This window comes from Gorilla gorilla, chromosome 4 (assembly GCF_029281585.2).
Source record: "Gorilla gorilla gorilla isolate KB3781 chromosome 4, NHGRI_mGorGor1-v2.1_pri, whole genome shotgun sequence".
Lineage (NCBI taxonomy): Eukaryota > Metazoa > Chordata > Mammalia > Primates > Hominidae > Gorilla > Gorilla gorilla.
The window spans coordinates 60,665,464-60,679,303 of NC_073228.2; the positions used below are offsets into that span (position 1 = coordinate 60,665,464).

Sequence of the window (13,840 nt, forward strand, 5' to 3'; positions counted from 1 at the left end):
GTTTCTTTTTTGAGATGGAGTTTTGCTCTTGTTGCCCAGGCTGGAGTGCAATGGCGCAATCTCGGCTCACTGCAAGCTCTGCCTCCTGGGTTCAAGTGATTCTCCTGCCTCAGCCTCCCGAGTAGCTGGGACTACAGGCATGCACCACCATGCTTGGCTAATTTTGTATTTTTAGTATAGACGGGGTTTTGCCGTGTTGGCCAGGCTGGTCTCAAACTCCTGACCTCAGGTGATCCACCTGCCTCGGCCTCCCAAAGTGCTGGGATTACAGGTGTGAGCCACTGTGCCCGGCCCTTCATTTCTTAATTACCTTATTATTGGGAAGTGCCTTATTAATGTGTGGAAGAATGACGATCTAGTATTAATAGAAGGGAAGAACCAGGAAAGTGAAAAAGGGAGAGAAGGCAAAGGCAGAGAATTCAACAGCTTCTGGCTCTCCAAGGAGCTTGCCTTTATTATTTATTTATTTATTTATTTATTTATTGAGACAGGGTCCACTCTGTCACCCAGACTGGAGTGCTGTGGCAGGATCTTGGCTCACTGCAACCCCTGCCTCCCAGGCTCAAGCAATTCTGCCTCAGCCTCCCGAGTAGCTGGGACTACAAGCACGCACCACTACCGCCCGGCTAATTTTTGTATTTTTAGTAGAGACAGGGTTTCACCATGTTGGTCAGGCTGGTCTGGAACTCCTGACCTCGTGATCTGCCCGCCTCAGCCTCCCAAAATATTGGGATTACAGGCATGAGCCACTGCACCTGGCAGTTTTTTTGTATTATTAGTAGAGATGTGATTTTGTCATGTTGGCCAGGCTGGTCTCGAACTTCTGGCCTCAAGTGATCTGCCTGCCTCAGCCTCCCAAAGTGCTGGGATTACAGGCATGAGCTACTGCGCCTGGCAGGAGCTTGCCTTTAAATGGCTCAGGTACTTTAGCCTGAAGTTGACCTATAAGAGCACTGATGCTCAGAGAGGATCCTGATTTCTCCTTCTAGGGAAGTTGGATCTCCACACTCTAAACAGAAGTGGGTTCTTTGGCCTTTAGCCTTAACGGCACTCTAAAGTTTGTTCTTGGATAGATTCTGCAGCATTTAAATTTTCTTTTCTTTTCCTTTTTTTTTTTTTTTTTTTTTATTTTGAGACAGAGTCTAGTTCTGTCGCCCAGGCTGGAGTTTAGTGGCATGATCTCGTCTCACTGCAACCTTCGCCTCCAGGGTTCAAGCGATTCTCCTGCCTCAGCCTCCTGAGTAGCTGGGATTACAGGTGCCCACCACAACGCCCAGTTAATTTTTGCATTTTTAGTAGAGACGGGATTTAACTGTGTTGGCCAGGCTGGTCTCGAACTCCTGACCTCATGATCCGCCCACTTCAGCATCCCAAAGTGCTGGGATTACAGGCATGAGCCAATGCGCCTGGCCTGTTTTTTTTTGTTTTGTTTTGTTTGAGACGGAGTCTCACTCTGTTGCCACGCTGGAGTGCAGTGGTGCAATCTCGGCTCACTGCAACCTCTGCCTCCATGGTTCAAGCGATTCTCTTGCCTTAGCCTCCTGAGTAGCTGGGATTACAGGCATGCGCCGCCACACCCAGCTAATTTTTTGTATTTTTAGTACAGACGGAGTTTCATCATGTTGGCCAGGCTGGTCTTGAACTCCTGACCTCAGGTGATCCACACGCCTCGGCCTCCCAAAGTGCTGGGATTACAGGCGTGAGCCACCATGCCCGTCCTACATACACATTTTTATGGGAAGAGAAATCACAGCTTTCATCAACCACTCAAAAGAGTTCAGTGATTTGAGAAAAGTTAAGTAAGATGCACACAGCTACAGACTGGTGCTAAGCACTGATGCCCCAATCTGTATTTTATAGAAATCCTAGATCCACCACCACTGCTGTTCACCCTCTCCCACCCATCCTGACCCAGACCCAGATGAAACAGGCCCTAATGCCAGCCCTTCAGGTCACTTCCTGAATAACCAATGGCTTGGAAAAAAAAAAAATCTTTAATGGAATCTGTGCTCAAATAATATGTTACAACAAAAATATACAGAATGTACACAATACAAAAATACTTAGAAACAAACATTGCAGTTTGTGTTTTGTTTTTTCCACTTACTCAAGTCCTCGGAGGGGCAGTTCACTGTTGGGCACTGTTTTTAAGGCAGAGGAGAACCGTGCTTTCCAGCCAGCACGGGGAGCAACATGAATGATGCCAGGAAAGGCTTTCACGGCACCCAGGGAATCTGCATTACGTATTTGCAAATTAAATTGGACGCTGGGGGAAGATCCTGGCGTGGTGAGCAATGGCTCCCCTAATCCTCTGGGCAAGAATGGTTCTCATGGAAATCGAGAGTCCTATTAGCTGGCAAAAGAGCCTCATTAGGGAGCTTTTCCTAATTAAAAAATGAATGATGAATGGTGTCATTAAAGCGAAATTTCTCCTTTGAAGGTTTGTTTTCCCTTCCCCAGTTTCTGTGATTCCTCTCCCGTTTAATGAGAGCCAGTGAGTCTATGGCTGCTGTTTGGGGATTCCCCAGCTTTCAGTTTCTGTATCCTGTGGATAAAAGGCCAACCTACCTCCACCAGCCTGAAGATTTACACACCACCCCCTGGGCTGGCAGCCACCTCAGACAAGGAAAGAGGCACGGAGGACACGGCCAGCCTTGGTCATGGGGAAGTGCTGCTGAGAGGGTGGTGGGACCTGCTGAGGAGAAAGCCAGATGCCACAAAGAGAACCCCTCTGACCAGACAGCTGCCTCCTGACCTGGGGAGAGGCCTGGGTCAGGTGAAGTGACCTATGACCCCACCCTGTGGCCCCGCTTGGAAGTCATGGTTGGGAGAGGGGGTGGAGGTGGGTGTGCTGACAGGGAACAGCTGGGGCTGGTGGTCTAAGGTGTAGACGAGGGTCCTTGGCAGCAGAGGACACACTTAACATGGTGGGAGACACGATTCCACCTCCACTGTCCTTCTCAGTAACAAGCTTCCCTGGGAGTCCCCGAGGGAGCTGAGTGCTTCTATGAGGGATTTCTAGAGTCTTCTAGTTCAATGCTTTCTCACCCCTGAGAGAGGAAGCCCCCTCTCCAGGTCATACCAGACAGAGGTGGCACTCTGCTCATTCCACCCACACCACAGAAGCCCCAGGGGCCAGGACAGGAATCTGGAGGGGATTCTCCATCCCTCCAGGAAAGGACCTCATCGCTCAGCTTAGTGTGGCTGCAGCCCAGGCAGAGGCAGCAATGTCCTGACTCCTGCATCCTCCCCCGGTCTTCCCTGAGCCCAGCTCCACAGCCTCAGAGCCTCCTCCTCTGAGGCACTGACTTCCATCTACATCTTTCTATCACTAGGGCAGAGAACGGTGGGCAGGGCACACACAAGACGCCCCAGGCTGACGCAACACCGCCAAAGGCGTGGGCCCACAGTGCCACAGGCTGCGGCCCTCAGCATGGCACTGGTGCAGGGGAGCAGGACCTAGGGAACTACATATGTGGATGAGGCCAAGGCAATCTATTTAGCAGTGGGCCAAGATGCGGTATGGCTGGGCCTCACCTGCCAGTAAGTGAGTGAGCCTATTTACATGTAGTCACCAGGATGGGAAGCCACTGTGGCCCAAGACCCCAAATGCCTGGCCTGACTGGCCCTGGACCCTGCTACACTCAAGGGCCGGGATGGGCACGAGGCTGGAGGAAGACCGTTCCCACACTCCTGCCTCTGTTTCTGGACACGCCCAGCCCCCCTGCCTCCTCCCAGGCCTGACGTTCTTTGTTCTTCTGGGCTGTCAGTGGTTGAGAATTCCAAGAGCACGATAAAGGGAGTGTCATCTTTTGTCAAAGGTCATCCTCATGCCCTCTATTCAGGGCCTGCACCAGCTCCTGTTAGGAGGGTCATTCCCTCCATCTTGTTTTCTCACCTGTGTAATGGGGTGGGGTGGATTTGATAACCACCATGTTCTCTCCCGCATCCAAGCCTCCGAGGTTACTGGCTGCCCTCCCTCTGAGGTTCATCCATGCACCCAACAATTCTCCCGAGGCAAAGTTTTCCAACTAAATTGGAATTCCTCTTCCTGTAGCCTCCTGTCCCCCTAACTCAAATGGACACATGGCCTCAACATTCCTACCCCAGCCTCTCTTGCGCCCCCAAAGCTCTTTCTCTCCTAAGGGAGATAGGATGGAACCTTTTTGGATATGAAGGCCATCTCAGAGGGAAACAAGAGCTGAACCTGGCAAACCTCAGCATCCAGGGATCCTTGGAGGGCTTGAGCTCTCCCTCCAGCACGGCCATTCTGCCACCGGTCAGTGATGCTCAGGGGCAGGTGTGGAAGGGACAGGAGATGGGAAGGAAGGGGGCAGGCTTTGTCAAAGCAAGGACACTCAGCAACCACAGCACACCACGATCTCCTGCCTCTCACGGATGCCCACATGGGCCCCCTGCATCCTCCATGCCTTCTCTGCAGGCGCTGACTTGCCTCAATTACCTTTCCCATCACATACACACATATACACACACACACACGCATACACACACACACGCATGAATGTTTCAAAACACTGTCTCCATAACCAAAGAGAGGCACAAAGTAGTGTCAGGGCAGCAAAAGGAAAGAAAAAGACCCTAAAACAAGGCTGGGCATGGAGGCTGGGGCACCCGTGTGAGATGCCAATATCCTGGAAGACAGGGAGGGAGAAGTCTGAAGCTGGTCCTGGGTCTGTCTTCTCCAGGGTGGAACTTGGAATGAAGTTTATTCCCCCTGCATGGGTCCCTCTCACTGGGTACCCCCAGCACAAGAGGGGTCCTAGAACCTACAGGCTCCCTGCTCTGCCCAACCCAGGCACAACAGATCATGCCCCAGTGCACATCAACCAGCCCAGGAGGGCAGACTGGTTTCAGCCAGGTCACAGCTGACATGTCCAGTAGGCCCTCTTCTTACTGGAGCCCCAGACACAGCAGGTGTCAAGGAGACACCACATGGCCTGCAATTATCTCTGAGCTAGAGAGGGGCCATGCCTGGATGCAACAACCTTCGAGCCTTCCCATGTCTCTTAGGGTCTCTGAGGGTAGAGGAGGAGGAAGAAGCTGCTGCTCAATCCACAGCAGTGAGGGGGCACCCCCTGGCCCCATGGAAGAAGCCCAGCCCAGGTGAGGGAGGGCCACTCTCACACCCCACCCCAGACCTTCACCCTGGCCCGATGTCATCAGAGCAGCCAAGAAAAACGACAGCAGCCACATCAACTCCTCCGCCAGGTGCCTTTCAGAAAAGGGTCTCCACTGTGTGTCCAAATCTAAACACAAATATTACAGTGGCCCAGAGTCTTCTGTCCTTGTCTGCCCGGCCTAGCTGAGCTGGTGATGAGAAGAAACCTCGCAGGTGCTCCCTGTGGGTGCTGCTTTTCCCTCCCCTCCCCGACCTTGGGCCTCCAGCCCTCAGGGGGGAGGCGGCAGCTTCAAGTCCAGCAGGGTGTAGGCAAAGATGTTCCAGAAGACGGCGAACAGCACGAAGACGGTGTACATGGCCACAAAAATCCACCACAGTGACTGGTCCTGGAGCCTCTGCTCGTAGTTCCTCAGGACCACCACGCCCAGGGTGATGCCCACGGCCACGCCACCCAAGTGCGCCACAAAGCTTGGGTGAGGGCACGGGGGATAGGCCGACGGGTGGAAGCGGAGCCACACGGCCCGCCCAAACTCCATGCTCACTGCAAGGGGAGGAAGCAGAGAGATGTCACAGGAGGGCCCTGAGCAGGGGCTGAGGGCCTTCACTTCATCACCCACCCATGAATTCATTCCCTATTAGGCCAAGCACCATTCTCTGCACTGGGGACACAGTAGTGAAGGAGGCAGGCAAATCTCTGTTCTCCCAGAGCTTACAGGGTCTAGCAATAAACCAGTAAGCAATTACATACATGAGATAATTTCAGGAAGAGAGACATCTATGGGGGGAAACAGGTGATGTAAAAGCAATGCCTGGTTTAAGGAGGGAAATTCTTTAGCTCGGGGAGTCACGCAAGACCTCTCTAAAGAGGTGACATTTGGCCGGGTGCAGCAGCTCACACCTGTAATCTCAGCACTTTGGGAGGCCGAGGCGGGTGGATCACCTGAGGTCAGGAGTTCGAGACCAGCCTGGCTAACATGGTGAAACCCAGTCTCTACTAAAAATACAAAAATTAGCTGGGTGTGGTGGTGGGCTCCCGTAATCCCAGCTACTCAGGAGGCTGAGGCAGAATTGCTTGAACCCAGGAGGTGGAGGTTGCAGTGAGCTGAGATTGCACTACTGCGCTGCAGCCGGGGCGACAGAGCAAGACTGTCTCAAAAACAAACAAAAAAAGAAAACCCCGACCCCAACAAATTGCTGAATTGACCCCTTAACAGATTCTTTTTGTTGTTCTTGTTGACACAGGTCTCACTCTAGGCGGGAGTACAGCGGCACCATCACAGCTCACTTCAGCCTCAACCTCCCGGGCTCAGGTGATCCTCCCATCTCAGCCTCCCAAGTAGCTGGGACTACAGGCACCCACCACCACATCTGGGTAATTAAAAAAAATTTTTTTTTTTTGTAGAGATGAGGTCTTACTATGTTGCTCAGGCCTGAACTCCTGGGCTCAAGTGAGTCTCCTGCCTCAGCCTCCCACAGTGCTAGGATTATAGGCATGAGCCACCACACCCAGACCCGTAACAGATTCTAAGATGCCTTCATCCTGATCACCAAGCCACGCTTCTTGTGTGAACTTCTTGGGTCAGCCAGTCAAGTGGGGATGAGTCTTTTGAAAGGACGGGCGCTAGGAAACTGCCATCCCATTATCCACTACCAAAAGAACACCGAGGGTAGGTATTCTTATTCCCATTTTACAGATGAGAAAACCAAGGCAAAATTGACACTGAAATAAAGCCCTTTGAGGGGAATATTATACCTATTTAGCTACCAGTTAATGAGCCAGGGCACTTCTCTCCACCCTAACCACTGCATGGGGTGCCAGAACGTCCAGGGACCTTCATTTCCCTTGGGGTTGCCCAGCCTTCTGGGCTGAGCCCTGCAACTCCAAGGATGGCCGATAGATGGCAGAAAAGGCGCATCCAGGGACCGACCCTCCGCCCTCCGCTCTCCCACTCCTGCCCTGGGACAGCCTTCCAGCCTTGGCTCCCCAGGTCCAGGGTTTGATAAAGGAGGCATGAAAGATGATGGCCTCCAACTCCGATACAGCATTTTAGTTTTTATGATGCTTACGGTTGGATTTTTTTTTTTTTTTTGAGACGGAGTCTCGCTCTATTGCCCAGGCTGGAGTGCAGTGGCGCGATCTCGGCTCACTGCAAGCTCCGCCTCCCGGGTTCATGCCATTCTCCTGCCTCAGCCTCCCCAGTAGCTGGGACTACAGGCGTGTGCCACCACACCCGGCTAATTTTTTGTATTTTTAGTAGAGACGGGGTTTCACCGTGTTAGCCAGGATGGTCTCCATCTCCTGACCTCGTGATCCGTCCGCCTCGGCCTCCCAAAGTGCTGGGATTACAACCGTGAGCCACCGCGTCCGGCCGGATTTTTTTTTTTTTTTAAACAACAAGACTCATGCTTCTCTTTCCTTCCTCAAAAACGAACAAACTCAGAGCCTAAGCAGACGCAGAAGCTATGCCACACCCACTGCCACCCCACTGCACCCTAATGCCCTGACTCAAGGAGTCCTCAGGTTTTAAGGCTAGAAGTTCCTTCCTGGGATGAGAGATTCTCCAGCCCCATCCAGGAAACAGATCCAGAGAGACCCACAGAGGGTCAGGGGCAGACCCGATTTCTTGAAAGCCATGGGGTAAGAAGTAAGGAAGGTGGACGTGAATTGAAGCGGAGCCTTCCCAGGCCTGACCCTCCGTGAACTGAAGTGGAGCCCTCCCAGGCCTGACCCTCCATCCCAGGTTTGTTCGGACTCAGTCTTCCTCTTACCTACACAGCAGGTGGCTGACCCAGAGAAAGCCCAGGTGCTTACTGTCTAGCTTGGCTAACATGTGGGACATTTGAAATGGCACAGGCTGGCTCCGAATTCTGGCTCTATCACTTCTTAGCTGGGTGACCTTGGGCTAGGAACCTAACTCTCTGAGCCTGGAGTTTCTACCTATAAATTAAGCTAATAATAATACCCTTTCTAGGTGGGTTTGGAGGACTGGATGAGAAAATGCGTTCACTCCCTCTTCTATCCTCATTGTTTTTTTTGTTTTGAGACAGAGTCTCGCGTCTCGCTCTGTCCCTGAGGCTGGAGTGCAGTGGCATGATCTCGGCTCACTGCAACCTCCGCCTCCCAGGTTCAACGGATTCTCCTGCCTCAGCCTCCTGAGTAACTGGGATTACAGGCACGCGCCACCACACCCGGCTAATTTTTGTATTTTTAGTAGAGACAGGGTTTCACCATGTTGGTCAGGCTGGTCTCAAACTCCTGACCTCAGGTGATCTACTCGCTTTGGCCTCTCAAAGTGCTGGGAGTACAGGCGTGAGCCACTGTGCCTGGCCTTTTCTTTCTTTTTTTCTTTTTAAGGCAAGGTCTCGCTCTGTCACACAGGCTGGAGTGCAGTGGCATGATCATAGCTCACTGCTGCCTCAAGCTCCTGGGCTAGGACTATAGGCATAAGCCACCATGCCTGGCTAATTTTTAATTTGTGTGTGTGTGTGTGTGGAGACAGGGTCTTGCTCTGTCGCCCAGGCTGGTATTGAACTCCTAGGCTCAAGAGATCTTCCTGCCTCAGTCTAAGTAGCTAGGACTACAGGCGCAAGCCACCATGCCGGGCTAATTTTTTTGTATTTTTTTTTTTTTTTTTTTTGTAGAGACAAGGTCTTGCTATATTGCCAAGGCTGGTCTTAAACTCCTGGGCTCAAGCGATCCTCCCACCTTGGCCTCCCAAAGTGCTGGGATTACAGGCGTCAGCCACACTGCCCAACCCCTACCTCCATTGCTTCTGTTCAGACTCATCTCTTTCGATCTCAGAAAGAGCCCTATGGCCTTTGGTCTTTGGTCTTATCCCCCTTGTCCCCACAATCTATTCTCCACACTGCAGCCTGACTGGTTTTCTAAAACTCTGGTTATCCATCAATAACTCTCTTGTTGAAAGCCCTCCAGTGGGATCCCAGGGAACGCAAAGTGAAGTACATTTTCTTTTCTTAGCATTTAAAGCCCTTAACAATCTGACTCATACTATTTCACTAACTTTATCTCTGATCAAAATCACACACAATCCCAAAACGAATTTCTTGGTTTTGCTAACCAACTTGCTGGCCATGACCCTTCACCCATCTATATGTTAGTTCAGGCTGCAGCTTTGCCTGAAATGTCCTCTTACACCGTGTTTACTTGGTGGACACCTGGCTTGCCTCTAACACTCAGAATGACCTCTGTAGGTAGCTCTGAGCTCTCCCAACTAGGGCCCTGAAGACATCTTGTTCCTAGGGGTTCTTGGACTAGTTACAGTTTGCGAACCTGCTAAAACTGCAGCTTTTGATATATGTGTGTATGCACATGAGTGCACATATATGTATTTTTCTGGCGACAGGGTCTTGGACTTTCAACAAGGGATCTCAAAGGATCCAAAGGACCAAAAAGGTTAGGAAGTTATTTGTCTTGATCTGGGTGCTGGTCCTTAAGCACTTTTCTGTTTGCATATTATATGTCAATAAAAAGATGAAAAAATAGGCTGGGGCCAGGCATGGTGGCTCATGCCTGTAATCCCAGCACTTTGGGAGGCCAAGGCGGGCAGATCACCTGAGGTCAGGAGTTTGAGACCAGCCTGGCCAACATGGTGAAACCCCGTCTTTACAAAAAATACAAAAAAGGAGCTGGGCGTGGTGGCACGTGCCTGTAATCCTAGCTACTTGGGGGGCTGAGACAGGAGAATCACTTGAACCCGGGAGGTGGAGGTTGTGGTGAGCCGAGATCACACCACTGCACTCTAGCCTGGGCTACAGAGGGAGGCTCCATCTCAAAAATAAAATAAAATAAAATAAAATAAAATAAAATAAAATAAAAATAAAATAAAATAAATATAAAATAAAATATAAAATAAAATAAAAGGCCGGGCGTGGTGACTCACACCTGTAATCCCAGCAACTTGAGAGGCCAAGGCAGGAGGATTGCTTGAGCCCAGGAGTTCAACACCAGCCTGGGCAACATGGCAAGACCCCCATCTCTGCCAAAAATTTTAAACAGCCAGGCATGGACCCACACATGTGTAGTCCCAGCTATTTGGGAGGCTGAGGAGGGAGGATCACCGGAGCCCAGGCAGGAGTCTGATGCTGCAGTGAGCTATGATTGTGCCACTGCACTGCAGCCTGGATGACAGAGGGAGACACCCTGTCTCAAAAAAAAAGATGAAAATATAATTTTTAAAAATAGATAAATAAATAAAAGATGAATGGTTACGAAGCAGCACAGCAGGACAGACAGCTCTCACAATATCCCTACTTTTTTGCACACCATTGACATGTCCCACTTTTTTTTTCTTGACCACAAGCCCGTGAAGGGCAGGAACTGTGCCATCTTTGAACCCCAGGGCCTGGTGCCAGGCTTTGGTCCCCCAGCGCCCCATCAGTACTTACTACAGATAAGGGCCACAGCCATCCGCAGCAGCTTGAACTGGCACTTCATGCCTGACCAATTCTAGGGAAAAAGGAGAGTTCAGTCAGTTCCAGATTAGACCACTCTTCTGCCGGTGTGTCTTGCTTAAGAAAACCTGACATTAAAATAAGGATCTCCGTGAAGTCCCGAATGAGAGGGTTGTGGCTTAGTAGCAGAACACACCACATGGCTTTGAGATTTTAGGCAACAGCAAGTTTACTCCTGTCATAAGAGTTCTTGAGCTGGACTAACAAGAGGAAGGGACTCCAGATCTAGGAAGAGGAGAGGCCCTGTCTCCTCAACATGGACAGAGAACATCTCAGAGCTGCATTCATTGCTGAGCTCCACGATTGCAAAGGATGCAGGACAGCCAACCAAGCAAAGTCAAGACAGAACCACCAGGATGATAAAAGAGCTCAAAATCCTGCAAATGAGGAATGAATGGGGAAGCCAGGATCTTTTAGCTCAAAAAAGAGGGGACTCAGGGGTCAAGTTCATTGTTGTCAAATATCAAATGAGTCAACACAAGGAAAGGGCACATTCGATTCAGTGTAACCTGCGAGCAGAAGATGCAATGGATGAAAACTTCAGAGAGAGACTTTTTAGCTCAGAGTAAGTTTCCATTTCTAGTAAGCAGAGCTCTCCAGAGATAGAATGGTCCGTCTTGCAGGCTTCATGAGTTTCCCAACCATCGGGGGTTTCACATCACTCAGAAAGGTGATGTGATGCTCCAGAGGAGAATCAGATACTGGAGAGGGGGTGGGCCAGGTGGCCTTCAAACAACTCCCTCTCTCCCCTGAGAATCTTGGAAAACTCGGAACCTCCAAAGCAGATAAACAGTACAATTATTCGCTTTACAAAAGGACTTTTCACTTTACAAAAGACTTCACCACAGGATTCCTTTGAGAGGCACTCCTGCAGTGCATTCAAAGCACTATTCCATTTATACAGATGTGCGCGTGCACAGAAATAAGCCCGGAATCTTCCTGGAACACATAAGTCCCAGGGAAGGAGGGCACAACCAGGGGACTTTGGTTCTCTCCCACCACCCAATCTGCCTTTGCTGCCTGGCCCAGGCCCAGCTCGGGGGCACGTCTGGCACTTCTTTGAGGTTGCAGGAACATCCGTGTAACTTTACAGAGGCCCTGAACACTGGCATGGACACTAACATCTATGAACGCTTCAGTCAAGCAAGCAGGACACAGAGCAGATGCCAAAGAGGGGGAAATCCTCACGGCCTTCAGTTCTTGCCCACCTCCTCCCTTCTCCCCATCCTTCCTCACTGACCAGCAACCCCTTCTTCACAGAAAGTGAAGTGTGGGCCACCTGCGGTCCCGCTTTAGATGGAAAGCCTGTCTTCGCTTGCCGACATGTTCCATGCTAGGAAGCAGATGGCAGGATATCGGTGTCATCTGCTGGTGTCTGCCCACAGAGGAGCCTTGCCAGGAGACGAGGAAGAAAACAGGAGTCAGTGCCCTCCCCTGAATCTAGCGACCCAATCTGAGCTGGCTCAGTTAGTGGATGGTAGGCACCGCAGCCCCCCTTCAAGCTGAAACCCTAGGATGGGAGGAAACTTGGGAATCATCTAATGGGACATCTCTTCCCAAAGGCGGACACCCACTGCCAAGTAGCCAACAAGATGGCCCTCCAGCCCACATGATGGGGTGCTCCCTGTCTCCCTGGGAGCCCTGGGAAGGGCTCTCACCCCTAACGGTTCTTCTTGCTGTTGTTTGCCAGGCTTTCCTTCCCTATAATGTCCCCTCCATGGATTTCAATTCTCCCTTAAAGGTGATACCCAGCTGGGCGCGGTGGCTCATGCCTGTAATCCCAGCACTTTGGGAGGCCGAGGCGGGTGGATCACTTGAGCCAGACTCCGTCTCAAAAAAAAATAAAAATAAAAAAAAGTGATACCCATGTTCATAGCAGCATTATTCACCATAGGCAAGGCATGGAAGCCACCCCAGTGTCCACGGATGGATGGATACGTGAAATATACATACATATGTCTATATATTTGGTTTCTTGCCCACCTCCTCCCTTCCCTGACTCTTCCTCACTGACCGGCCACCCCTTCTTCACAGAAGGTGAGGTGAGCCACCTGCCTTCCCTTTTTAGGTAGGAAGTCTAATCTTCATGTTCCAAGCTAAGAAGCAGATGGCAGGATAACGTTGTCACCTGCTGATATATACATACAATGGAATACAATTCAGCCTTAAAAAGGCGGTGGCTCACGCCTATAATCCCAGCACTTTGGGAGGCCGAGGTGGACGGATCAGAAAGTCAAAGGAGATCGAGACCATCCTGGCTAACATGGTGAAATCCCATCTCTACTAAAAATACAAAAAAATTAGCCAGGCATGGTGGCAGGTGCCTGTAGTCCCAGCTACTCTGGAGGTTGAGGCAGGCGAATGGCGTGAACCCGGGAGGCGGAGCTTGCAGTGAGCCGAGATCACACCACTGCACTCCAGCCTGGACGACAGAGCTAGACTCGTCTCAAAAAAAAAAAAAAAAAAGGGAGGGAATTCTGACCCATGTTACAGCATGAATAAACCTGGAGGACCTTATGCTAAGTGAAATAAGGCAGTCACAGAAAGCTAAATACTGTATGATTCCACTTAGATGAAGTATAGAGTAATTAAATTCATGGAGACAGAAAGTAGAATGGTGGTTGCCAGGGGCTGGAGGGAGGAGGGGGTGGGGAGTCATTGTTTAGTGGGTACAGAGTTTCAGTTTTGTAAGATGAAAAGAGTTCTGGAGACAGATGGCGATGATTGTACAATGTGAATGTATGAATGTACTTAATGCCATTGAACTGTACATTTAAAATGTAACTGTATACTTTAAGTGGTACATTTTATGGTATGTACATTTATCACAATTAAAAGCAAAAGTACAGAAGACTTTTTCTTTTTAAGAGACAGGGTTTCACTCTGCCAACCAGGCTGGAATGCAGCAATGCAATCATAGCTCACTGCAGCCTCAAACTCCTGGGCTCAAGTAATCCTCCTGCCCCAGCTTCCCAGGTAGCTAGGATTATGGGCATGTGCCACCACACCTGGCTAAATTTTTTATTTTTTGTAGATATGGAACTTCACTATGTTGTCAGGTTGGTCTCGAACTCCTGGCCTCAAGTGGTCCTCCAGCCTCGGCCTCCCAAAGTGCTGGGATTACAGGCTAGGTGCTCACGCCTGTAATCCCAGTGCTTTGGGAGAGGCCAAGGCAGGAGGAATGCTTGAGCCTGAGAGTTCGAGACCAGCATGGGCAACATGGTGAAA

The 13,840-nt window shown here is 50.5% G+C and overlaps 1 protein-coding gene across 7 annotated transcripts in view; it reads right to left on the reverse strand.

Annotated features, from left to right (window-relative positions):
• Positions 1-5,213: 5,213 nt before the first annotated feature.
• RHBDL3 (rhomboid like 3) overlaps positions 5,214-13,840 on the reverse strand; it is a 55,559-nt gene continuing 46,932 nt past the window's right edge. For all 7 annotated transcript variants that reach the window (XM_055388528.2, XM_031010992.3, XM_031010995.3 and 4 more), the window contains 2 exons: positions 10,547-10,607; positions 5,214-5,681 (listed from right to left, as the gene is read on the reverse strand). In XM_055388528.2, the coding sequence (XP_055244503.1) occupies positions 5,237-5,681; positions 10,547-10,607 (506 nt within the window). In that variant the 3' untranslated portion in view covers positions 5,214-5,236. The remainder of the gene's footprint in view (positions 5,682-10,546; positions 10,608-13,840) is intronic.